This window comes from Corvus cornix, chromosome 7 (assembly GCF_000738735.6).
Source record: "Corvus cornix cornix isolate S_Up_H32 chromosome 7, ASM73873v5, whole genome shotgun sequence".
NCBI classification, from domain to species: domain Eukaryota; kingdom Metazoa; phylum Chordata; class Aves; order Passeriformes; family Corvidae; genus Corvus; species Corvus cornix.
The window spans coordinates 18,393,468-18,419,101 of NC_046337.1; the positions used below are offsets into that span (position 1 = coordinate 18,393,468).

Consider the following 25,634-nt stretch of genomic DNA (forward strand, 5'->3'; position numbering starts at 1 on the left):
TTTGCTTATACTGAAAGATAATTTTATCCAAAAGAAACCCCTAGCTTCTACAGAATATGACGCTGAATTCTGAAAAAGCGGTAAACTAATTACTACACCCTTTTAACATTTCCTTTTAAATATATCTGGCCAACCTACAGTCCTTCAAAAAATGACATGCTCACCAGGGTTTCATCTGACTACCAGTGATACCCTTGTTCTTTTAGAGAATGTTCCCATGGCTGCTATGTTTTATTTGCAGGCCAATCTTTCCAATATGTGTTACCACATTTTGAGCACAGCTAATTAGATTAGCCCCCTCAGGGATTTGGGAGAAACAATGGCTGTTCTGCAAGTTCCTGCTGCGTTGAGACAAAAGCTATAAGCCAAAGTGGCTGCAATTTTAACACATGTAGAGGCAGAAATATATGTGTCTACATGCTACTAGAAAGTAAGGACTGAAAGGAAGGTTTAACTTTTCTGGCAAACTGCATATGGAATATAGTATCAAAGGACAAAACCTCTTACAGGGACCAGCAGAGCAGATTATCTCTCCTTACCATTCTGCCTCATTGTTTCCTGCTCTGGACCCTGTCTCACCAGGGAGATACTCCATGGCTAACAAAACAAATGAACTCTTCCTTTACCAATTCTATTGTTTGCAATTCTTTCGCTCTTGTGGCACCCAAGTTTTAGTTGTATGCTGTCAACTTTTGCCCCAAAGCTTTGTTACAACTGAAAAAAAAAAATGTTAAGAGAGTCTTTAATTAGTTATTCTTAATCTGGATGGTATTCTTAGGTAAATGCCATCTATTGGCTCAGACCACACATTATCATTTTGAAGAGATGCATTTTGAGTGATTTTTTCTAAGAATGCCATAACTGTGTGTAGCCTTGAAATAAGCAAAAGTAGCACAGAATCATTTAGGCTAGAAAACACCTCCAAGACCATCAAGCCCAACCTTTGGCTGATCACCACCTTGTCAACTAGACCATGGCACTAAGTGCTATGTCCAGTCATTTCTTGAACACCTCAAGGGATGCTGACTCCACCACCTCCCTGAGTAGTCCATTCCAATATTTTACAATCCTTTCCATGAAGGAATTCCTCCTGATGTCCAATCTGATATTCTTCTGGCACATCTTGAGCCTATTTCCTCTTATCCTGTCACTGGTTGCCTAGGACGCTGACCCCCACCCAGCCACAACCCCCTTTCAGGGAGCTGTAGAGACCCTTTGATTTATGGGAGTAGAGCTTTGAACTTTGGATTAAATCATGTCCAGAGGTCCTTCATAAACTACTTTTTTCCTATGATTGCAATGATTCTCTGTCATGTATAATGGATTTCTAACGAAAAAGAACAGTATGACTAAATTGTTATATATATGAGCCTGAAAGATCCCTATGTAGTTTGTCCTTACTGTGCAGTACTAGTGCAACTATTCGCATTATCTTCACATTAAAGAAGCTAATTAAGGAAAATAATAGAAACTACTGGTAATGTGGGATTTCCTGTGCAGACTATTTTGATGTTGCAGTCTGCTAAAAACCCCACATATTTGTACAGTTTTGAAATGGATCCAGAATGTATGGTTCATTAATGCATATATATGAATACTAATCTTTCTTTCTCCAGTCTGCTAGACACATCCTCAGAAATACAGTTTCAGAAATGTGTTAATTAAGTTTATAAGTATTCCTAGAATGTTGTTTTATCCCTTTGCTAATAGAATGGGTCAAACATCTCAAACTTACACTGTGAATGGTGCTTCCACTGATTTTTCCTTCATTCACCATTTACATAACTTCCATATGTAAACCTGCTGTAATATCAGTGAAAATAAAAGTAGAGTGAACACATGTGACTTAGTAAAATAGAGTGCTGTACCTGGTGAGGAGAAGTGAGCCTTTTTTCATATGTCAGTTGACTTCCTTCAGTGGAGAAGCGGAAACTTTTCCTTCTGATACTGTCTTCTGACTCAGACTTGGGGAACTTATCGATATCTCCTTTGTCCTCTGCTTCAGACATTTCTTTCTGTCTTCTTTTCTTCCTTCTGTTTCTTCTTTCTTTAGCACTCTTTGAGCTCAGCTTTGATGCTTCTGAAGAGCTTTCCAAGAGTTCTCCTAATCCCCCTACACCACTGAAATCTCTTGATGCAACTGATGCCGCTGCTACTGCTGCTGTTGTCTGTCAGGTTACAAAGCAAGGTATTCTTAGTAGGCCAAAAAAAGAATAATTTTATAGTCTTTTATCAACTGGTTTTTATTATCACTGTGATAATAATGCTCTTTGCACACTCTTGAGTGTGTAAATATACCCCAAAAAATTTTACTGAAGACAAACTATTGAGTCGTACAGCTCCTCACTGTTTAGCAGCATGAGCTATTTGAAGCACCAACTTCAGCAGAATAATAGCTACACTATTTCTTAAAGTATTGCTGCACAAGGCACTGGTCTAAAATAAAAGTAGTCAGAAAAGTGTTAACATAATGCTTTTTCATGTATTTCAGACCTGTTACTCCATTTTCTCTGGAGAAAAGCCCCACATCATGGTCTAATTCAGCTAATCCCTTCTGAGCTCTTACAGAGAAAACTAATGCCTAACACTCATCATGTGTATTAATGTATCAAAATCCAAATAGTGCCATGAAAGTAGTTGAATCCAGCCTTTCCTCACTGTCTTCACAGCAAGAACACTCCCTTTACTTTCCTTCTGCCTTTGCTGGTACCAGGCACACTCTCTAGGCACATCTTCAAGCCCTGCCTCCCTCTTCACGTTTCTCCTCCCACGTGTCCCACCATATCTGCACTCTAGGTCTTTGTTATAGATATGCAAAGGTACATTTATTGCCTGTTGGTGCTACAGCCTGAGAGAAGAAGAAAAGTTTAGTTTTCTTCTTGGATAGAAAGGGATGAGATGACTTACTAGAGCAGAGTCATCCCAAAACTCAGGACCAGTATCTTTAACTACAGTGGTCAGCCTACTAGTTGTGGTTCATTAGAGAAAGGTTGTCATCAAAAAAAGAAGAATTGAGAGTATGTCCGGTGTTGTTCCTCGAAAGAACTGTGGGAGATTCCTATGAAATTCTGTAGTGGAAATATCTTCGGGAAGATGAAAGGCTGCTCTTAGCTTACAAAAAAGGGTGGTGTGATAAATGGCAATAGACTAGGGTTATATAACAAGATGATTAGTAATTATCCAGCAAAACATATTATATTCAATGCCAATATTATATTCAAGTATTTCAGGAATAATGACATCTCTCTACAGCAGGAAAGGATAGTTTGAAAGCTCATAGAATGAATTAATGTCTTTCTTTGCCACAACATACAACCCATGCTATAGAAGTTGACTGTACACAGACTTTTTCTGCTAAATGGAATATTATAGGGATTCTGAAGTGTTTATAAAATAAAAAAACAATACTCAAAGTTTTGTCATACTGGTTCAGAATATCATCCTTCAAAGACTTGAACAGAAACAAAGGTGGCAGATGCTGAGTCATCACCTATCTACTTCATAATACTAACAGTAAAGGTCAAACAAGTGGAGCAACCCAAAGACCACTGTGATGACTTAATTTGTGGATGAATAAGTTCAGTGTCAAGGGGGTGAAGAGATGGGTCCCAAAGTAATTTCTGCCTCAGCAACTAACTCAACACATCAGTGATCCACCTTGTACTGCCTACTTTCTGCTAACGTTTTCATAAACAAAAGAGATCCTGACTGTAATAATGGTTTACTTATAATGAATGTAGTGGTCACTCATTTAAAAAAATATGACTTTCCAGGGTCTTTATTCAACCTGACTTGTAGTCTCTGTTTCATATTCTATTTTTCTTTCTATGTCTGGATCAGTGTCATTTTTCCCCACTTGCAGACATACAAACATCTAGATGAGCCTCCTGATATCTTTTGATATAATGTGATTTAGTGCCTTTAAGGCATTAAAATACCAGATTTAAGAAAAAGCCAGCAATGTACACTTTGCTGACATTCAACCTTTCTAAATTTGAGTTTTGCAGGATTCTGCTCTTTCTTTAGTAATGTGGAAAGGATAAAGTTTAATGACTAAAATTAAGATATGCTAATTAGATTTCACAGGTCATACATAAAGATTTCTGTTCAAGCGAAAAAACAGAGAATTTCTCTTTTTATTAGCACTTTATGGAGTCATTCTAACTTATGGAAAATACCTGCAAAGTACTACCAAAAACATAGTTTCATAGAAGATTCAAATTTGCTAGCATTTTATAAACACTGTCCTGTTGAAAATGACTAAATGCCATTTGAAAAGCAATGGTAAATCAGTCCAGAAATTAGACAGATGGCTGACTCACAGAGATGAACCCCTGCATATATTTTACTTTCAGATAAGAAAATCTTTCACAAAAGTGTCTATTGAAATGTCTTTTTCTCATAAAACTTTAAATAATTTTCTTCTCTTTTGAAAGGAAACAAAGATTACTTTAAAAGAATTCTGAAATAATATCTTTGTTATGAATATTGCTCATCTGGTTTTGAATATTGCTTGTCTCTTCTAAGAATACATAAACTTCTGATTTACTACAGCGTCAATTAGGGATATTTTTAATTATTTTGCGGGATAGAAACCTAAAAGAACACTGATTACGATCCTTCTCTCTATTTGATGAATACTATTAAGTACAGCCAGCTTGGCAATTCTCACTCAGATGTAAACCAGAAGTAACATCACTAGACTTCGTTCATGCTATTTATAAGATCTGTAACATAAAAGCACCATTAATTATGACTATTTAATGTCAGGTTTCTAGAACACTCTTACGACAAACATTTTACTTTTACAATCCCTTGGTGAATGAAGTAACATTCTTTTCAGTACCATTAACTTGCTTTTTTTACTGTCTGGTTCGTTTCTGGTTTTCATTGGCTATTTCCACTTTTATAACTTGCATGGTAAACAAGACCTTTTATTTTCCACAATTCATTGCACAATGTGTATGTGTTGTTAATCATAAAAGATTTTTTCCTTGCCTTAAGAACAAGGTTGTTCAGAAAGGACAATTTCTATCATTACCTGAGCTTCTTCCTGTTGCTTCTTTAGTTGTTCCAGCATCTGTTGAAATTCTGCCTCTTTCTGCTCTGCTTCTTCCATTGTTGCTTGATTCTGCTCTTCATAGGCCATGGCGACCACAGCCAGGATGAGGTTGATCAGGTAGAAAGAGCCCAGAAAAATCACCAGAACAAAAAAGATCATGTATGTCTTCCCAGCAGCACGAAGAGTCTGGGGAGCAGAAAGCATATCTATATATTATTTCACCGCTTACCTTTTTCACTGCAACAACATTTTGCTTTCAGCTCATGTAAAAATAAGCCTATTTATGTAATTTTGGAGGTCACCAACAGTTTACTATTTATGTCATAATAATTTCTTACCAGCTGATAGAGGTTTTCCCAGAAGTCCTGAGTCATTAGCCGAAACAGAGACAAAAAAGCCCAACTGAAGGTGTCAAAACTTGTGTAGCCATAGTTGGGGTTTCTACCAGCTTTCACACATATATATCCTTCTGGGCATTGCCTATGTGAAAACCAAACAGGAGGCACTTAGTCATAACTTTTATTCCCTTCTAGAACATATGTATTGTCTTTTGGAAGAATATGCATTATTTTTCCACAGGAAATCCATAAATTACAATTAAATTCAATCAGAAAAAAAATTCCTAAGAATTTAACTAAGAACATAGTAAATGAAAGATACCCATTCCATCCGCTCACTGGTTGAAATGACCTAAATATTAAAACTCTCCTCAATTACATTTTGCAAATGGAATCTTTATTCTAAATGAATTATTTCCTGCCAAAATAATTGCTAAAATGTTGTTAAGGTTACAGACAGATTAAACAATATTATTAGCTAAATCCAATTGTAATATTAGGGATTTCCCACATAATGCTGATATATATATAGTAAACCTCTTCACTGTTGCCAGTCAGGCATCCGAGTTCAGCTAACAATTCTAGGCTCATAATTTGGCACATGTAAATGGCAGAATTTGCCAAAAATAAGAGTTAGGCTTGAAAAATAGATTCAATCTTGAACTATGAAGTCACTGTTGTGCTTTCTTAATATTTTCCATGTTCTCTTTCTCACTTCTAACTTTTGTTGCCTCCTACCTTCTTCAATCAGTAAATCACCAAAAGAGACTTTACAAAATTTCAGATTTTATTAATAAAACCAACTTCATTTTCCAATCAAGCAGGGAAAAGGCTGTTAATTGGTATTTTGTTTAGCCAGAGGGTAAAACGTTTTGACACAAGTAAGAAATTCTTGCTTAGCTGCAAAACTTCATAAGTTCTGTAACTCTTCTAAATATGAAGTTGCAACTAGGTTTCCTGTTACTGTTTTTTCTACAGAGCATAACAGAGAATTTTTGAAAGGGTCTTACCCTGCATCAGAGCTATTACCACAAAGTAGGGCATCTCTTTGTCCTTCCAAGATGTAAAAATGAGCTGTGTAGAAAGCATTAGAAATATATATGAATAGATCAAATAAACCTGAAGGTGCTACAAAGTAAAATAAAAAAAAAATATGTTAAATCAAAGAGGCTAGATACTGCTCACTTTGTAGCTTGTTTAGGAACCTTTATGGTTATTTTTTTTTTTACTGTATTTGATCTCTGTCAAAAAGTGACTGTAAGCAGTTCTACATAAGGCAGAAATATAAACCTCTCAATGTTCTTTGATTGGTCACAAATAATTACATATTTTGGCCACAAATATATTAAAATAGTTACATCAGATGTTCTTACTTTCATCCTCAATGTAATCCTTCCAGTTAAACGTGCTCACTGTCATGTTAACAAATGTACCATTTTCATTCATTGTGCTGTTAAAGTAGGAAATAATGTTTATTTCAAAAGTAGAATTGTCTGGAGGCCACTGCAGGCATTTATTCCTCAAGTTGCCCATGAACAGCTGCAGCCCTATCAGTGCAAATACACTCAGACAAAACACAGTCAGGATCATCACATCTGAGAGCTTCTTCACAGACTGAATCAGGGCTCCCACAATAGTCTTCAGGCCTGCAAACAAAAAAGATCCGTAGAATTATCAAAGAGTATCTTTGCCCTTCCCATATAATTAAGAGGCCATGCAGACACTTAAAAAGAATTTTTTTTTTTATTTTTTAAAGGTAAAGCTTCATGAGCAGCCTCAGAGCTTGTGAAGATGAATGAAAGAAAAAGATTCCTTTTTATGAATATGCAATGTACATATATTCCAATAAATCAAATATATAATATTATTCTCAAGCAGGAAAATTTATCAATCATGGTTTCCTAGTACAGATTCGATTGCATTTCCTAATTTTTCTCTGCATTAAATATTCTGCCAATAATTCAGTTTCCAGTTAATACTAAACTGGAACACTTCACAACAACGCGAAGACAGCATGAGATAGAATTGCAAGTAATTTTGAATGAAAAAGTCATTTGCATTTGATAAATTTTCCTGTGCATCATTTATTTTCTCTTTGGTATCTTCTTTTGTTGTTACTTGTTTATTTTTAAGACTAATTATCAATCTTAAGTGGTAAAACAAAGGAAAAATTTCAAAACCAAGAAAGCCATAGCACTAAGCTTTTATAAAGTAGAGGCAATTTGTCACAATAAAATGCAGAAAAACAAAGCAAAATAACCCATAGGCCTCATATTTTATGTTTCATGCAAGAATCTGTTAAACTCAAAGGCTGATTTTGCAAAATAAAAGAAGCTAATGCTGAAAAGGCAAAGAATCATAATCTAGGTTAATGATCCATGCCTTTTTTTTCTTTTTTTTTTTTTGGCAACATGAGCAGCCAACAGCAAACTTATGCTCAAAGAAAGTGAATTCAATGGAACAAAAGTCAGCCTCGGTGTTTAACCTGGCTCTCACCTGGAATGACTGATATTGTTTTCAAAGCTCGGAGAACTCTGAATGTTCTCAACGCTGAGACATTGCCCAGGTCCACAAACTCTGTCACATATCTGTAATAGGGGAGTTCACACACAAACACAATGACAGCACACAAATAACAGTTGGAGATACGAGGGGCCTAACACCTTACACCAACTACTTCTTACCTGGAATTACAGAAATAGTTTTCAAAGCTCTCAATACTCTGAAAGTTCGAAGAGCTGAAACATTGCCTAGGTTTACAAATTCTGTTACATACCTGTAGGATTAAATCACAGTTATTCAGAATTGAGGCAGAGCTTATACTAATTAAGTGGGTCTTCAAAACCTCTGTGGCAATACTAGCAATCATACTTCAAAATTTACCTGTCTCTTCAGTACATTTCACTTTAATAATTATTTTCATCAATTTTGATTAAATGTCATTGAAGTGAAACTCACTGATTTGTATTTGAACATCTAGTTAAACTAATTAGCTTGTAATGGGACGGTGACATGAAGTCAAAGGGATGGCTTCATTGCTGGTGAGCGGAAAAATGTAGGACATGAAATTAGTGTCCCTCAGCAGTAATTACACTAGTGGCTGACACTCCATTTCGGCTTCTGCCGTATTTTCCTTTGATTTATGAATACTAAAATGTGTGATACGGTGTCTAAACTTCAAAGGTGGCAAAAATTAAATATGTGTAAATAAATACATTTATTATAATAATATTTACCACTAATTTCATGCCCTAAAAGCTTAAAAAGTTCTTGAAGCACTTACGCCATTAAAATGACACTGAAGTCAAGCCAGTTCCATGGGTCTCGCAGAAAAGTAAAACCTTCTAAGCAGAATCCCCTTGCAAGAATTTTGATAAGTGATTCAAAGGTATAAATTCCAGTGAAAGTGTACCTGAAAATCATCAGAGCAGGAATAATAGATTTTTGCATACTTATAGACAGTGCCAGTCTTTAGCAAAGATGAATTAAAAGAAAAGAAAAAGTATTTAGAAGTGAAAGGAATAAATTATCAACTTTACTTGCCCTAAATATTGTAGTTCTGTTCAGTGTTTGTTGAAATTTGAACCTGATGTATATGCTACTCATTTTCTAAAAGGTTGATTTAATCTTAGTTCTTGTGCCTACAAATAATTTCTGACTCTAGTATTTATGGATATATTTCAGACTTTGATATTTATATGTACATTCTTTGGCACTCACAAGGTTGCCTCTTTGCTTGCATTCATAAATCAGGTAGACGTCTAAGGAAAAACCGAAGAATTATTTATGTCAAAATCAGAAAGTTTTGTAAAAGTCAGTTTTGGATAATAACTATACTAATGACTATATTACATGTCTATTTCATAAACAATAATCAAATATAAGAAATCATGCCCAGACTGTTATTCTCAAAGATGTAGAGCATGATTACCAGTTTACCTGGTGTGTGAGCAGCTATTCATTTAACAACATAGAATAGTCAGTTATAAGCAGCATAATGCAGGCACTTCCTGAGACCCACATGGATCTCCGTGGACCTCCAGAATAAAGGAATTCTACCTACAGACCCTACTGCTCTCCTTTCAGACTCTCAGCAATTCTAACAAGCCATCGTCACTGTTAACTGGGAATGGGTTAATGGTAGCAGTTTCCAAACAGTGTTCAGTGTAAGGTTCATTATTGCAGAGAAATAAACAAATAAAAACCAGTAATGGCTATTTGAGAAAATGAGGGAATGAAAGAAGCAACAAGTGGTTAGAAGCAGGTCTTTAATGAGTAGTAGTATTTCAAATAAAAACATAAAAGGCTTTGAGGAACATGACCTAGTAGAAGGTGTCCCTGCATGCCAGGGAGTTGAAACTGGATGATGTCTAAGATCCTTTCCAACCCAAACCATTCTATGATTCTACAGTATTTGAGAGGAAAACATGTATCTGTATTTTGTTAGAGAATAAACGTGCATTTATAACCACGAACAAGAAAGAGAAATATTCATTATTTAGGTCAGCTCTTTGTTACTCTTTCATAGGTAAGGCCCTTTCCTTGGCAGTTTAAGTTTCTTGTGGTTTGTGGGTTGTGTGTGCTTGTTGTGGCAGGTACTTATGAGTTCAAATCAGTAAGGCACAATAAAAGTCCCACTGTGATGAGATCATGGATACTCAAGCAAGGTATGGCAACAATTTTACATGCACAATTTTACCTGCACATCTGTAGCTCCTTTTCTAATTTACAGCTCAGAATATCCAAGGACAAGAGCTCCTATTTGTATTACACAGCAGAAGTTCACCTATTCCTCAGACATAATTTTAATGAACATGGTGTTACTCTTAAATCATTTAAGTTATTCAGGAGGAAACCAGAAAGATATTGATGATCTCATGGAATCTGGTTCTTCATGACTCTGGACCAGCTCATTCTGGCATTTCACATTTTTATAAAGGCTTCTTGTTTGGAGTCACACATAAAAAAAGATGTAAAAATAAAGAAGTAAAAATATTTAACTTACTCTACATTCTTTGTCCAGTCTGGAGGGTTACTCATGGTCATAAATACACAGTTGGTCAAAATAGTGCACATGATAAGCATGCTGAATAATGTAGGTTATAGTTAAGGCACATACATCAGAAAAGTAGGACAGCTTTATAACACTGAAATTGCTTTAAAATATTAAGTGTATATAAATGTGTACAAATAACATGACATTCTAATTAAAGTCTGAAAATAAAGCTTTGCACATAAATTTATGTATTTTAAATAGTGTACCATCTGGCATATTACGGTGCACTTCTGTAAAACAATGCAATACTTTCGTAATTATAGCAGGTTCAAGTTTTAAATGAAATTTAAACACATCTTTAACTCTGTAAATCATGGAATGACTGCCCAAATGTAATTACTCATTTAATACAGGTGGATCATTCTAAAAGATCTTTAGTCGAGGTTGGTTGTTTAGGCCCAAGTTCTTCTTTGAACATGATTGAAATATATTTGAAAATACGCTCCTTTATCCTGAATCTTTTATAGGACACCTATCCCAGTGCTGAAAATAAAATGCTGAAAAAGCAGCTCTTTACCCATGCTCTTTTGTCCTTGCTAAGCGAGTCTAGTTCATGAATAGTATTACTGGTCTTGGTAAAAGTGTGACCTTAGATATGTTCAAGTGCAATGGTTTGTTACTAATGTGGCCTTAGCTGCAGGGCTTAGTACGGGATCAGGTCTCCTTTTAGATATAAAGCCTGATATTTAAACTCTGACAGCTTTAGGTGGTTCAGTAGAGAGTTCTCTCAGCAGAGATGAAGATCATACTCCAATTCATGTGTGATATTGCTCCTTTTTTAAAGTGTGAACAACATTTATTTATTTAGCATAGTTCACCCCCATGGACACAATTTGTATATCCACATGAAAAGTATTATTTCAGTCATTAAGTATTTTTAAATAGCAACACTTAAAATCAACATTAAGAAAAAAGGATATGAATGTACCAAAATCTTGATAGCAATTTTTCTGATGGGATTAAAAGGAGTTAAAATATACAAGGCAGATGTGGCACTGAAACGGAAAATTGCTTTTCCCTTATTCAATACTATGAAAGTCTGCAAAAAAGAAATACAAAATTAAAATACAGTGTTGACTACATATATATCTTCACCTTCTATTAAAACTTTCCATTCTCCACCTGAGAGGTACAAGTTCCATTCTACTGTCTGCCTGTGGTAGGAAAATAACTGATTTCTATGAATACAATGGATTAAGCCCTCCACAGCCAATTCTTCAATGTGCAAGATTTGCCAGCATGTGGAATGAATTCTGATGTTATTAAAATTGGTGGGAATTACAAAACACAATGGCAGCTTATCAATAAAAGCAAAATGCAGGATTTTGTCACTAAAATAATTCAATTTTATTTTTAATGAAGTCTTTGATTAAAGTGAGACCTTCAAATTTATCAAATACATTCTACCTTGTGAGTGAACACAAACAAAACCAAAATAGCAAAAGGGCAATTCTAAATGCCACTTTGTATTTGGAACAAATACTTGACAGAATTGTATACACACAGATATATATAGTGACAAGGAGAAATTGTAACTCCACAATCAACCACAATTTAAAAATAATTTTGCTTTCATTTTCTATTTTAAATACTACCAATATCAATTATATGCATCTTCCAAAACATATATCTGTGAAAAAATTAAAATGATTAATAAATTGCCAGTTAAGGTAGTTCTGAGCAATGTGAGACAAACATACACCAGAATTCGGCATCCTATCACAACAAATCTTTTTGTAAAAAAAATTGCTGGTTTTGTTATTAACACTGTGCTCTTACTCTCCCTATATGTGAGCAGTAAATTTAGCTAGTCATTATCTTTTAAAATTTGGCCTGATAAACGTATGGCTTTTGTTCAGTTTATTATGTTTCTGTGGGCAGTCGCTGCCTAAGTGTATTTGTGTGTGAATGAGGTTTGCTTGCATCTTTGGTGCTGCTTGAAATTTCTTCAGGACATGACTATTCTTCATTCCTTTTGCTCTTTGTCGATGGTAATGGCTCTGCTTTGTGTTAACATAATGGGGTCTTTGTTACACTCTCAGCAGAGCTATATAGTATCACTGTTCTCCATGTTGAATTCCATTCTCTGTAAAAACTTGGCCGTGATCAGAAAAATGCTGCCCTCTCTGTGGCCTTTACTGACTATCTGGTCAGTCATCTCAGGCAGGGAAAGCAAACCTCTCCATGGTGGGAAAGAAAATAGGTGAAGGAGTGTGGCTGGTGCCTGTTCATGGAATAACATCAAGCTAACACTGAGGGTGGCAGAGAACGGACACACACTCCTTGGCATTTCTCCCTGCCCTACAGTCCTTCACCCAGCTGGAAATGCTAGAAAGATGTTGCCTGTCCCAAGGTCACTGCTGCAGCTGAGCCTGAAGACAGACTACAATTCACGTATGATTTCCTCTGCATTGACAAGTCAATGATTAAGGGTACTTGCTACTATACACCAGAGGAGGGATGACTAACTCTAATCCATGATTTAAGATGTCCATTTATTTTCTATTGAGCCTAATTATACTGCTACGTAATATAAATACAGATGTCACCCGTGACTAAAGATTCGACAGTTTACTAATTGTTCTCATAGACTAAGAAGTCCATCATTAGTGTGAGCTTTTACACTTTCGTTCCAAAAAATCTGACTACGTTTTCTGATCAATGGCGGTCAGAAACTATACTTCAGAACTCAGGTTTTCTGAAACTTCACTTGTAGAAGGCTTGTTCAGATAACTTTATCCCTGAACTTATTTATGCAACTTTATTCCTGAATTTTTGCAGCTAGTCCAGAAAAGCCCTTAGTGCTGAAAATTATACTGTAAGTAAGAATTTGCATGGAACTCTTGTTATAACCCAAAACATATAAATTTAAATAACCCTTGTCAATGCTGTTTCTTTAAGCTTTAATTTCTTTACATTTTCTTAATAATGTACATACTTGTATTATCTACAGCACTGTTTATTTAACTTTGGTAACTGTTAGGTTATGCAATTACATACATATTCTTTATTTTCTGTTCCCATTACTGAGGCCATAATTTTTAAACCAGTTTTACAAACCAAAGGCAACCAAAAATTTAGCCACAAAAGTGAGAGTATTATTTGCATGATCTTTTCCTGACAAATAAATTAAGTTTCTTTGGATTTTAAAGTATTTTATGCCTTGATTTTGTTATAGGGCTCAGCATGAAGTTTCTTATCTTGATGGCAGCCTGGAATGCTTCAAGCCATCATTAGTGCAACTGTGTCGAGTCCTTTCTCTGTTTCAGAGAGATGGGAAAAGATACTCCCAAGTACTTTTCCATAAAAAACCTTCTGCATTTTTTAATTTAGGGGTGTTATCCACCTCTTCATCTTCCTTCACTCTCCTTACCCACAACACTTTGCAGGTCTATCAGAAACTGAGAGAAGATCTTAATGCTGCTAAAGGAGCACGCAGAAATAAACAAGGGTGTAGATGAAAACTGGCTCTTACTGTCACCTGTACCTTTCAGTAATCAGTGCAGGACCTTAGGTACTTTTACCTATTCCCAGGTATTATTTCAGACCCTGGAGAATTTTAAAAGTCTACAGCTAATCCCAGCTATGGAAATATACTTGTTTGTTCCTTGTCTTTCTCCTAACTCAAATAACATTAGTCTGCTTCCAATTGCATGCATCATTGATACAAGACCAAAACCCATACACTCTACTGCAAATCCTGACTTTTAAAAAGTCAATTTTTTTACTTGAATGGATCTGTTTGAACTACCTTTTCTATCTCTGAGTCCCTGACTTGAGGATCACGTGAAAAGGAGGACTGTGTATGACTGTGCAAATTGGAAGGGAAAATGCATCTCTTTTAGGAGTTTACATTCTTCATGGAGCACAGTTTTTCTACTAACGGTCCAGTTGTGTTACAGCCCCACACATTTAACTTAGATACATAGCTTTTATCTCAAACCTCTTTGCTCTGGCTTTTCTGTATGAACTCTTCAGAACACCAAAAATGTCTTTTTTCAATTCCTTCATCAAAACTCAGCTTTTCCATGGTGTCTGCCAGAGACTTCTAATTGACAGCTTTGCAGTAGAGATCTATCATAGCAAACCCAAGCACCTCAAGCAATAGTTTGCATTGTGGTAGTTTCATATGAGCCAAGATTTAAAGAGTCTCTATATGCTACATATATAGAGATACATATGTATTTCTTACATACATATATATGTTTGCATATGTTATACAGCTGTACAGAAACAAAGAATATGCTTACAGTCCTCTATTTCACTAACTTGGGTGGATGCTACCTTGTTATCTACAACTATTTCCATTGCAAAACCATGCTTGAAACATCTCTTTTGTCATATCCACTCTTACTATTATATTGAAATCAGGAAAATTCATTCTGTTCTCAAGGTCAGGCAAGATCAAGGAAGATACATCTTCCTTATGATGAAGTAAGTAACAAGTAACTCAACAGAATTGAAACAGTCACAATATGGAAGAGCATCAATCAGTTCTGTTAAATTAAAGGATATTTAGTGGATTGATAGTTCTAACCATCCCATTTTGTGATTAAACTTTTCTAGTGTATAAAGTTATATTCTCTTTTGTGCAAAACATTATTCACTCACTTTTTTATTGATATAATATGGGTCCAGGTCTTCCAAAGGTTCAGATACCATTCCTGGAGGTATGTCACCATAAATAAATGGCAGTGTCTTTCCTGCCTCCAAGTCACTGTTTGGTTTTGGACCATTTTCATCATCATCATCTGTATGGTCTTGCTTGGGCTTTTTAGCCTTTTCTTCTGCAGAACGTTTTTCAATAGCTGCGAGAGAATCTCTAGTAAAATAGCGGAAGCTTTCAGGTCCAGGTGGTACCAGCAGTGCCTGTGCCATGTTTTCATCCTGTAAATTTAATTACTTATAGATTCTTGCATAAGAATGACCTATAATAGAAAATGAAATAATTTAGGCAAGCGAGATTGTACCAATGGAAAAAACCCCAACATTTGGTCAGAAATTCTTTCCAGGCTTAAATAGAAATAGAAGCAGTATATTTCAAGGCTGAATGACAGTTAAAAGCAACTGTTCAGAATTTATTTAGATATTTTATAAATTATTTTTCAGCTTTTTCCTGCTGATCCAGAAAAAGACACTATTTCTGCCCACAGACACTGCTTTGGCTGTGTCCTTGGACACTCCCAGTTAGAGCGAACTGCTGATACAAGTGTTTTAACAGTACAGCTTTTTTTTTTTTTTTTTTTAAACAGCAAATATAAATGCATAGTCTGTGAGGTACTGTTGAAAATTGTAAACCTGCATTCTACTACTTAATAGATTTTATCTTTCCATATTTTTTCAAGCATAGGCAATACAACCTTACAAATGTAAATACTTTCATTAAACTAAAAGATTTTGCATGACTGGTGCTGTTTAAATGACAGCAACTGAATTATGGGAGGAACAAGCATAATTCTTTCTTACTGACACTTAGCTGTGGTGAAGGCTAATATTAGATACCAGAGCAGGTTAGGTTGCATTTATTGACTGTGAGCTGTGAATCAAAAGCAGTCTTTTGAGTAAAAAGAAACAGGATGTACAGTCTAGGCTATGTGGGAAAAGATGCTGCTTCTGATTCTTTGCAAGGCCAGTGTCATAGTATTATTGCAGACTGAAACTAGTCTGAAACCTAAGACTCTAGTTCCCTGTGAATGTCTTTAGTACCAGGGGTGGATGATGCTACTTTTTCCTGCTCTCTGCACTGAACTCTCTACTGTACAGCAGGTTTCTTTATGAAGTCCTGCAGTGCATCAACTGAAAGCAGTGTTATTTTTCTCTCTTCCAACTCCTTCTGCAGTAGGAACAGTAATTTAAAGTGATGTACTGTACAGCACAGCTGAGAGGTTTGAATAGCTGGAGGGAGAGAATGGCAAAATGAAGGCAGATATGGTTAAAGAGTGGTGCCACCACAGAAGAAATTAAAGCCTTACTTGGTGTCTACTTTGCAAGAGTTTGTGGCATAGTGTTGTAAAAATTTTAATTATGACAACCAATTTTAAGATGAGTTTCAATGCTTAACTAATGAGCTTTAATTATGTTTTCTGTTTAATTATATTTTCTGTTACATTAAACCATGTAACCTTCCCTACATTACTTCATGAATGTGCAACATCTGTATACTGGAGATGCCACATCTAGATTTGAGACATAATAATTCTGCTCATTTGCACTCATTCAATAGTCTTTGTCCTAAAGCTTCTTGCCTGTCTGAAGCAGTTTGTAGAAATCCACACACACAGAGACACACGAAGTGCTACAGTAATGATCTTAAGAAATAAGATATGAAGGCAGAAGGGGATGTTAAAAAGTGCTTGAAAAACCTAGAGTAAGAAACTGGAGGAAAGAAATGAAGCAGCATATTCCTAAATCTGAGTTACCAATCCAATGACATAGTAAGAACTCATGGTCCTGTGCCACCTCAAGTCTTTATCTCTGGAGTGGGTTCACAGCACAGCATCAGTATGTATGATCAGCACTGAGGTCACTGAAACAATTTAGACAGTAGATTATAGCACCAAGCAGATAAGTAATACAAAACCAGAACCAAGATACCTGACCATAAATTCAGAAATAAAATACACTGTACTGTAGACACAAAGAAGAAAATATCTCTCAAGAAATATCCTGGAGAACTATGAGTTAATGTAAAGTGCAGAATGACTGTGGAGTGGCTGGAGGTACAGATGCAGTATTAAAGGAAAAATAAATTATAAAGCCAGCCAGAGTCTCCAGCAAGCAACCTTATCACAGGCTTCTATGCTGAAATTTCTGCTACTCATTTTTTCTTTATACAAGATGAATGCCTTTGCTAATCCTTTTTTTTAGTTAATGTAACTCCCAATTATAAGGATCCTAAACTCACACTTGCCCGGTTTTTTTTAGAATTAAAAGCACACTCATTTTCTGGATACAGTCCTTTGATTACTACTTTTGCTCATGCAGGATTAATGAACTAAGAAGATGTCTGAGGTTTACCTTTGGTCTTTCTGAATAATTCATTCTTTTATTCCCCATTTTACAGGTCTGTGACTCAATTTGTCACCCTAGGTGCCTTTTCTATGAAACTAGTTTCAAAAGATGCCTCCAAATCAAGTCATCAGTGTGCCTGTCTTGTCTTTATAGTTCAGTGCATCTGTTTAGGCTGCTTTTCATTAATAGTTACGGGTATGAATAGTGTAACAAAATGCATTGTCCTCACTTAAAAGATATGTATTTGTATTGCTAGAAATCCACAAAGGAGCCAATAACTGACTGGGGAAAATACTAGCAGACTTAGGGATTCACTGTATTTCTCAGGGAAAAGAACATGCCCAAAAAAGTTTTCCTGACAAGTTGGAAACATTACTTGAGACGTGCCTCCACTACTGTCTAGCGCAGTTACATCTTTTCTTTGCTGCTGCTGTTACACAAGAAGGTTTTTCCTATACTAAATATGTCCCAAGCATTTTCATTCAGATTACAAAGATTAACAGAACAACACAGAAATATGTATCTGATTACTGTTGCTATACATGCATTGATTTAATAGAACAATGAAACAAAAGTTGTGCTGTTGCCTGTACTGAGCCCTGAACAAGTTCTAGCAATCCTTGAATCATGAACTGTTCATTTGTTAGTGATAGCTTCTCTCCCCTTCCTTCACTGGTTTTAAAATCACTTGTTATCTGGTAACTAAACTACCAGGATATGAATGATAATAGGCAGAATCCAGACATTCTGTATTTCTAATAATTCAGAGTAACTATCATTAAAAACCAATCTTTAAAGAGTCTCAAAACTACATGTGGTCCAGGCCTCTGAGTACCTTCTGCTGCTCAGCAAAGAGAGTTTCAAGTATTTGAAATACAATTTTGGTCTATATATCACATATATAATTCTCTATAATTAAATACATTTCATTAGAAAAATGAGGTTCCCATTTATTAAAGACATGCTTTTGCCATTTAGTTGTAATTAAGCATTGCATTCTGTAAGTCCTTCTCCAGTTTTCCTTCAGTCCCTTCCTTTAATAATAAGATTTAGCAATAAACAGTATCCATATTTTTAAAATTTTATACATATTTCAGCTAGTTATATTATGTCCATGGATAACTTTTTAAATTTTATTTTTAATATAATAATCTTCTCACCATTTACATAAGATGAGTCAGAAAGTAAGTAAAATATCTGTGCTAACAATGTCAAATTAATTTTTCTGTGTCTCTGAAAAAGCCAGAAGAACTGGCCTAAAGTTATCTATTTTTATGATATCTTAAATAGAGCAAATAGTAAAAGTGAAAGTACCAGTGTAGGTACCAGGCAGATACTATAATTGTTTATTAAAATCCTCAGGTTATCTAACAGGTTATCTGCATTTTGCATGTAACTGCACACACCCCCTTCAAAATTTTCAAGGTGGAGAAATGTCAAACCTTCCTGGTTTTTTTTCCCTTTAAATTACTGTCTGCTAAAACCTTGAAAAAGCTGACTACTGAGATTTTCATTCCATTAAAACTGAAACAGTTGATTTGGGTTGGAGTAAGAGCAAGGATAGCAAATGGAATCTGTAAAATGACCAGCTATCCTAATTTTCTTATGCTAATCTTTTATTTGAGAAGCTGTAATTTGGAACTAATATCTTCCCCTGTGCCAAGCCCTGCAACAATCTCTCAGATGCTAAAGCCTGCATTAAAAACTTTCCTCTAAATCACTACTGTTAATAAGACCAGCTGTCTCAATGGAAGTAAAGCTGTTTGTCCAAATCAAAAAGGTGGGTCTCCCACGGTAGGACAGATAGAAACAGCAGGGCTAGTGGCACCACCTCAACATCAGCTAGAGATTACTTTCTGCAGTTTAGAAATAAAAAGTGTGGCTCTTGTGTGCTGATGTCATCAGAAAATACCTCAACTCAAGCTCTTACTGTCCTGAGGAGGAAAGAGATACAAGAGAGTGTATGCTGGGACAGTTTAAAGAAATGAGTCACCTTAGCTCCCTCTCTTAGTGTTTGGGAAGTTGCTTTGCAAAATTCAGGTATTGGTTTTCTGGAAGTGAAGATAAATTACATTTAAGTTACTGTGCTCTGATCAAACTCCAAATCAGGAAATGCTGCCTTCAGTTTGTTCTAGAAAGAAAAGGATAGGTAAGTACAAGTTTCTTGTGAAGAACTAAAATTAAATATTTTCATTGACATTTCTCATGGCTTTTGTGCACAGAGAATAATTTCAGGAAGAAAAATGTGGTCTGAAATTTTTTTTTAAGTTATAGATCATTATATTTTCATAACTGACATTTAACATAATTCACCATGTATCCTGGCATATTTACCCTATTTTTTACTGATTTAAAAATATTTGAGTAAGAAACAGAATTCCAAAAAGAAAAAAAGAGACCCAAAATGTCACTGCTGTAGTTCACAGTAGTAAATGCAATGCAATGCAGATTTCTTTGAAATATGTAAAGAGACGTTCAGTTAAAATTATCTGTGGGTCCTAAGGCAAGGAATATATGAAAGTTGATTTCATAAAAATAGGTATTTCAAGGAAAGGAATGATTTCCTCAAAGGTGAAAACAGCCTCCAGAACTTAGCACCTGGTCAGAACCTGCCTATTATTTAAACTGTAATCTAGTAATTTAAAGTAAGCGAATTTGTGTTTATATGTCCTCCCTGACTAACACCTAGGATTTTCTTTTTTTCAACATTTACCATTGATCCATTGTGTTAGCTTTTTTAGATTATAATTTATCTATAGCAATGACTGTATTTGTATTTTGTATTTTTGTCTGTATTTGCACAGTCAGCCTCAGTAGCCTATAGGCATTAGTGTTACATAACTATTCAAAATAAAAATAATGAAATCACCACCAGGTGTTTATTAATAAAATTAATAAATCCCAGAAGACAAAAATACTTGTTATGAGAATATGAAATCAATTAATAAGGGTATGTCACAGAAACTATATTCCTTAATAAAAACTTGCCTTAAAATGATTTAGAATGGGGTGAATTAGAATAAGTGGCTGAATATGAACTGGTAGTTCACATTGGCTGAAAACCCGGCCAAAGAATAGTAAATGCAATAAATGCTTCAGGTGCTTCAGGGGTATTACATGCAATTTTATTTCATGTTCTCAGTAATGACTTGAAATTAGGTGTGAAAGTACATTAACTAAACCTTAGAACCCCAACCTCAGCAAAAGAAAACACTGTAAGACTTTGGAAATCTGTATAGAATATGTTACATGAGGTTCAGTCTGATTGGTGAAAGACTAGGCAGATGGGAAAACATTCAAAACATTAGATTAGATTAGATTAGATTAGATTAGATTAGATTAGATTAGATTAGATTAGAGGCTGGAAAGCAATTTCAGACCTGTCTGAAAGATCCAGAAGCCACTTCTTGGGAAAATATTATTGGACACTGCTCTCTCTCACTAGACATTGCTATGGATAGCCTTTCTCCCCATTTATTTGTCTGTTTCTGCCCATTGCCATTCCAGTCACCTCCCTCCTTCCTTCCTTCCTTCCTTCGACCTCTCTTGAACATTTGCTTTCGAATTTGTTTGTTCCTATTTCTTATCTTAGTCCTTACTAATCAAAAATTGATAGGTTATGTAAAGGAATGGACTTGAATTCCTCAGATACCTAGCTGCAAGTTGTAGAACTCCCAAAATAAATCATCTGACCCATTTATCTATAAAAATTGACCAAAACCTCTAGGAATTCTTTAAATGCAAGCCTGCCTTGTATTTTCTTTAACACCGTGAGTTGCCTCTGAAAATGTGTGAAAAGAGATCATGTGTCAATACTTGAAGTATTGGAGAAACCTGAAGACAAATGAAAACCATATGCAATTGAAGAGGAAGAAGAAGGGTCTCTTAGCCCACCAGCCTAATTGGAATACTGTACTCTAATCAACATTTTGCAAATACTTTCCAACATTAGAGATCCTTACATTCCAATGAAAAATAGCTACAATATATGTAACACAAACTTCTACAGCTAGACCTCATAAAGGTGTTCATTTCATTCATCCACTGGTATTTTAGTGAAGATACATAGCGGTATATCAACTGGCCATCTTTTGCAGTGAAACATTATTTCTGGCTGAGAAGAATAGAGAGTCTTACCTTTATTTTTCTAAGAAATGCCAAATCTCGGAATTTAACATCTGCATCTTTTGCTAATGTGAAAAGAAAAAGGCTGCATTTCTAGCAGAAAATGGAATTGGGAAGAAAGGCTTCTCCTTAGGACCTGAAGCTTCTTCAGGACTGCAGTTCCTTCAAGGCTCTCTCATTCTTTGTTCCTGTGTCCAAAGCTTCCCAAAAATTAATTGCAGTAGACAAAGATAAGTCTACATATTCACATGGACATATTTTTCTAACCTAAGAGCACCGAGAAGTAAGAAAAACAGGATTGAAAATTAGTTATTTCACAAAACCTAATACAGATCAAAAGTACATTTAAGAATAATCTTTAAGTGATATGCTTTTCAAAGATCCCACTTCATCTTTTACCTGTGTGCTTTAACTAAAAGGGAAAAATGGGTCGTGTTGAAATTCCTGCATCACTAGTAAAGTCTTTGGTAGATGGGGTAACTGTGCCCAGACTAACAGGAGTGCTCTCACCCGTCATTTGGGGAAGTCAACAGTGTATCATTACTCCCAATGGATTTACTGTCTTTAAGCACGCATAGAAATTAATTAACTCTATATTTGCATGAAAACATGGCTACTTCTTCAAGTTATTTATCTTAGAGATTACAAGTGTTTTTCTTTGTGCAACAAAATTTTTCTTCCCTGCCAAGTAATATAATAGCAGAAAAAACACAGTATCTTCAGGTTCTTCAGAATAAATTACTTGCATCCTTACAAGCGCTGACCAAAGGTTGGCCATGTCTTCCTCAGTCTTTAATAATCTGAGTATCCCATTTTCATTAAATTTAAGTAGTCTACTTACATCTTACACATATTAGTCTTCAGCCATTGAGATTGAGATGAGCTGTCTTTGAGACATTTATTCTCATTTGGATATCTCATCTAGATATATTTCTGGCCTTTTTTACTTTTCTGTGTCGTTATTTTGCTTTTACTCCTAGAGAAGAAAAGAAGACATCCCTCTCTTTTAGGTCTCTGCTCTTTCCAAAGCAGCCCTTAATAATACTTTTCTCCAAATACAGTGAGATTGAACAGCCACTGTAGAAACTCTGTAGATAAAATAAAGAAAATCTGAGTAGACACAGATCAGGTCAGAGAGAACACAAAAAGTGGGAAAACAAAAAGTGAAAGCTTAGACCACTGCTTCTCTAACTCTTAAAGATAGAGGATCTCCAAGTACTTCAAGTACAGAAAATATGTTTCAAAAACTAACCTAGAATTCACCTAGTACTATTTCCTATCAATCTAGAATTGCATTTTCCCAAATATACAATAAGTGGTACCACAATTAGATCTTCCATTGTTTAATAATGTAACCTAAACTCATCCCAATGATGGCTAAGAGCAAATTCTTTCAATGCCCTTGTCATTTTGAGTAAGGCACTGATTCAGCACATTTTTCTGTGGTGAGTCACTACTGGAGAGCTTCCACCAAAGACATCTGAAAGCTGTATCTCCAGTAGTGACCTCAGGGAATTATGACTCTGCCACCATTGATACTTATCCACCAATGCATATTTTACACTGAATGCAGCTTTCCCTGGGGGTACGTACGGGACTTTCCCATCCCTTGGACTATTGGGTGCATCTGGATTCTGCCTCTCAAGCAGCAGTGGCTGAAATCTGATCTCATGGTCAGATACAGCAAAATGTATAAGTGCTGTTGCTCACCAGTTTTTAAATAACATGAAAGGGATTTTAGAGGTTCCTAATAAAAGAGCAATCACCAATACTAAACATTCATATGACATTTATTTTCAAAAACAGGAGTGTAACCTCTCCAGTTGTAAAATATTTGCTAGTTCGCAAAATGTTGAGGAATTAATTTTTAAAGTGAGAATTATTAATAACACTAGAAGTGCCAGTAATTTCAACATATCTGTATTTTGAATTAAAGCACAAGGCAGAGAACCTTTTTTCAGATGTAACCCCAACCTTGTCTCCACCTCAATGCATCATGCTAGTATAATAGCATCAGTGGTAGTCACAGCAAAACTTGAACGAAGCAGGTTGGCTGAATTGTGTGCCCTTTGTCCTGAATTTATAATAGACCTAGGCCATGTCAGTGTAATTTCATTACAGGATTTCAACTAATATCTCATCTCATATAGTTTTGAATATTTTTTCTGTATAATGCAGATATTTGCAATACACTAAATAAAGAAAAAAGAAATAACAACAACAAAAACCTCAACAAAAAACGCCAAACAAACAAACAAAACCCAAACAAATAAAAAACCCCCCAAACCTCTGGGGTTTTTTTCTTGATCTAATATCTTTGGTTCTCACTCCAATACCAACAATTTTCATAGGTGGGTCCAAATTATACAGTTTTACTGTAGATGAAAGTGATGATAGAAAATTATTTTGGCTGATACCACATCGACCAAAATATTTTTATTTAGGGTATCTTATCTTAATTCATCTCCTAAGAATGAATCATAGGTAAAATCTCAGGCCTAGTCAGAAGTGATTCCTGATGGACAGATTACACATATTCTTTCATGCAGGGCTCTTTCCTGAAGTCTTCTGCATATATGGCATGAGCATTTATTCTAAAACTGGTTAGAATATGTTTCAAATTCTGAGACATGATACTGCTTCAAAGTATGTTTCAAACTTTATCCTCATGCTCTTGAGCTTCCTTTCAAAGTAATGATAAACTGGGAAAGAAAGAAATGGGGTTATTCAAAAAGAGATGTTCTTATAAAGACCATTACAGGACAATATGCCAGTGATGGTTGTCACCTAAGTGAAATCTCATGGTAGAAGAAATTAATCATGGGCAGCTGTATCAATATTTGGTGTTGAGCAATTATAAAAGTGTTAACCCAGTTCTAGGTTAACGAGAAACAGAGTTACCCACAAAATTAGTTGTCCAAATTCAACTAATTCCTAAAATTTTGTGTATTCAAAATTTAAATGTGCTGACAAGTGAAACACTGGTACATACAACAGTATCCACTGGAAAGGTGTTAAAGAAATTACAATAAAACATCAGTGAGCAATATCTAAATACATCACAGTATTGACTTTGCTGTGTAAAAGAAATAGAAAGCTCTGTTTGTAAAGTAGTACTCTTCTAAATTTTTCTAGGGAAACTTATGAAAATGCATTTGCAACAGAAAACATTGTTTATGAACTTAAGAAAAAGAGAAACAAACTAAACTTGGAAAATTAATTGAATCATTAAGAACTATGCAGCTGAAACCCTTACTTTCTAAGTCTGGAAATGCCCAGAAACTATGCCCCAGAAACTAGTCAATACAAAATATGAAAGAATAAACTTCATATAACAACAGATTAATGGACTGTATTTAGAATTTGACAGTTGTCTAGGAAACCAAAATGGAAAAAATTGGAACTTCTGTTTGAGAGGCTTACACACAGTCCTTGGCTGAATGTAATCTTTACTACACAAGGAAGAAAATGCACATAAAGTCAACAGGAAAATAGAGTGCTTTATAACCCAGGGTTTAACACAGCTTATGAAAAATGTACATGGATTTCTCCAAGGCATTTATTCAGGTATCATAGAACTGTCTATTAAAATGTAACCAAGCCTTAAGTTTGGAATGTTTTCCAAATGGAATATGGAAGTATGACTTAGATCTAGTCTCTACCTGCATGTTAAAAATCCAAAAGTGCAAAGTCTATCACAACTTCTACCACCTCTTTGAAAGTTATCTCTTATAACATTGAAATTTCAGTATATTAACAAAGTATTGTACTAATTAGATGCCTATAGCTTTAAGTGATATCTGCTATGGAATGATAGCTAGTGCTGTAGCAGCTACTAGAATTCCAGTATTCTACCTATTGTAACACTAACTAAAACAAACTGACATGTAGGAAATACATGGCAAGTAACTTAAACTGCTGTTAGCAAAATCCTTTCAGGAAGACTCCTCTAATGCTCAGTTACAGCTTCACTCAGCAGGTAAGAAAGGCTTCTCCTTTGAAGGTTGAATTTTATTTATATTGATTTTGGTCAGAACTTCTG

The 25,634-nt window shown here is 35.2% G+C and overlaps 1 protein-coding gene across 3 annotated transcripts in view; it reads right to left on the minus strand.

The window, feature by feature from the left end:
• LOC104693916 (sodium channel protein type 2 subunit alpha-like) overlaps positions 1-25,634 on the minus strand; it is a 70,602-nt gene that overhangs the window by 39,197 nt on the left and 5,771 nt on the right. The window contains exons 2-13 of one of the 3 annotated variants that reach the window (XM_020584997.2): positions 22,434-22,568; positions 21,605-21,859; positions 15,068-15,384; positions 11,377-11,495; positions 10,406-10,495; positions 8,684-8,812; positions 7,897-7,988; positions 6,774-7,046; positions 6,411-6,474; positions 5,401-5,542; positions 5,042-5,248; positions 1,869-2,168 (exon numbers count right to left, since the gene is read on the minus strand). In XM_020584997.2, the coding sequence (XP_020440586.2) occupies positions 1,869-2,168; positions 5,042-5,248; positions 5,401-5,542; positions 6,411-6,474; positions 6,774-7,046; positions 7,897-7,988; positions 8,684-8,812; positions 10,406-10,495; positions 11,377-11,495; positions 15,068-15,334 (1,683 nt within the window). In that variant the 5' untranslated portion in view covers positions 15,335-15,384; positions 21,605-21,859; positions 22,434-22,568. Of the gene's footprint in view, positions 1-1,868; positions 2,169-5,041; positions 5,249-5,400; positions 5,543-6,410; positions 6,475-6,773; positions 7,047-7,896; positions 7,989-8,084; positions 8,177-8,683; positions 8,813-10,405; positions 10,496-11,376; positions 11,496-15,067; positions 15,385-21,604; positions 21,860-22,433; positions 22,681-25,634 lie in introns of all 3 variants that reach the window. The other 2 variants (XM_010406863.4, XM_020584998.2) reach the window with 2 other exon arrangements.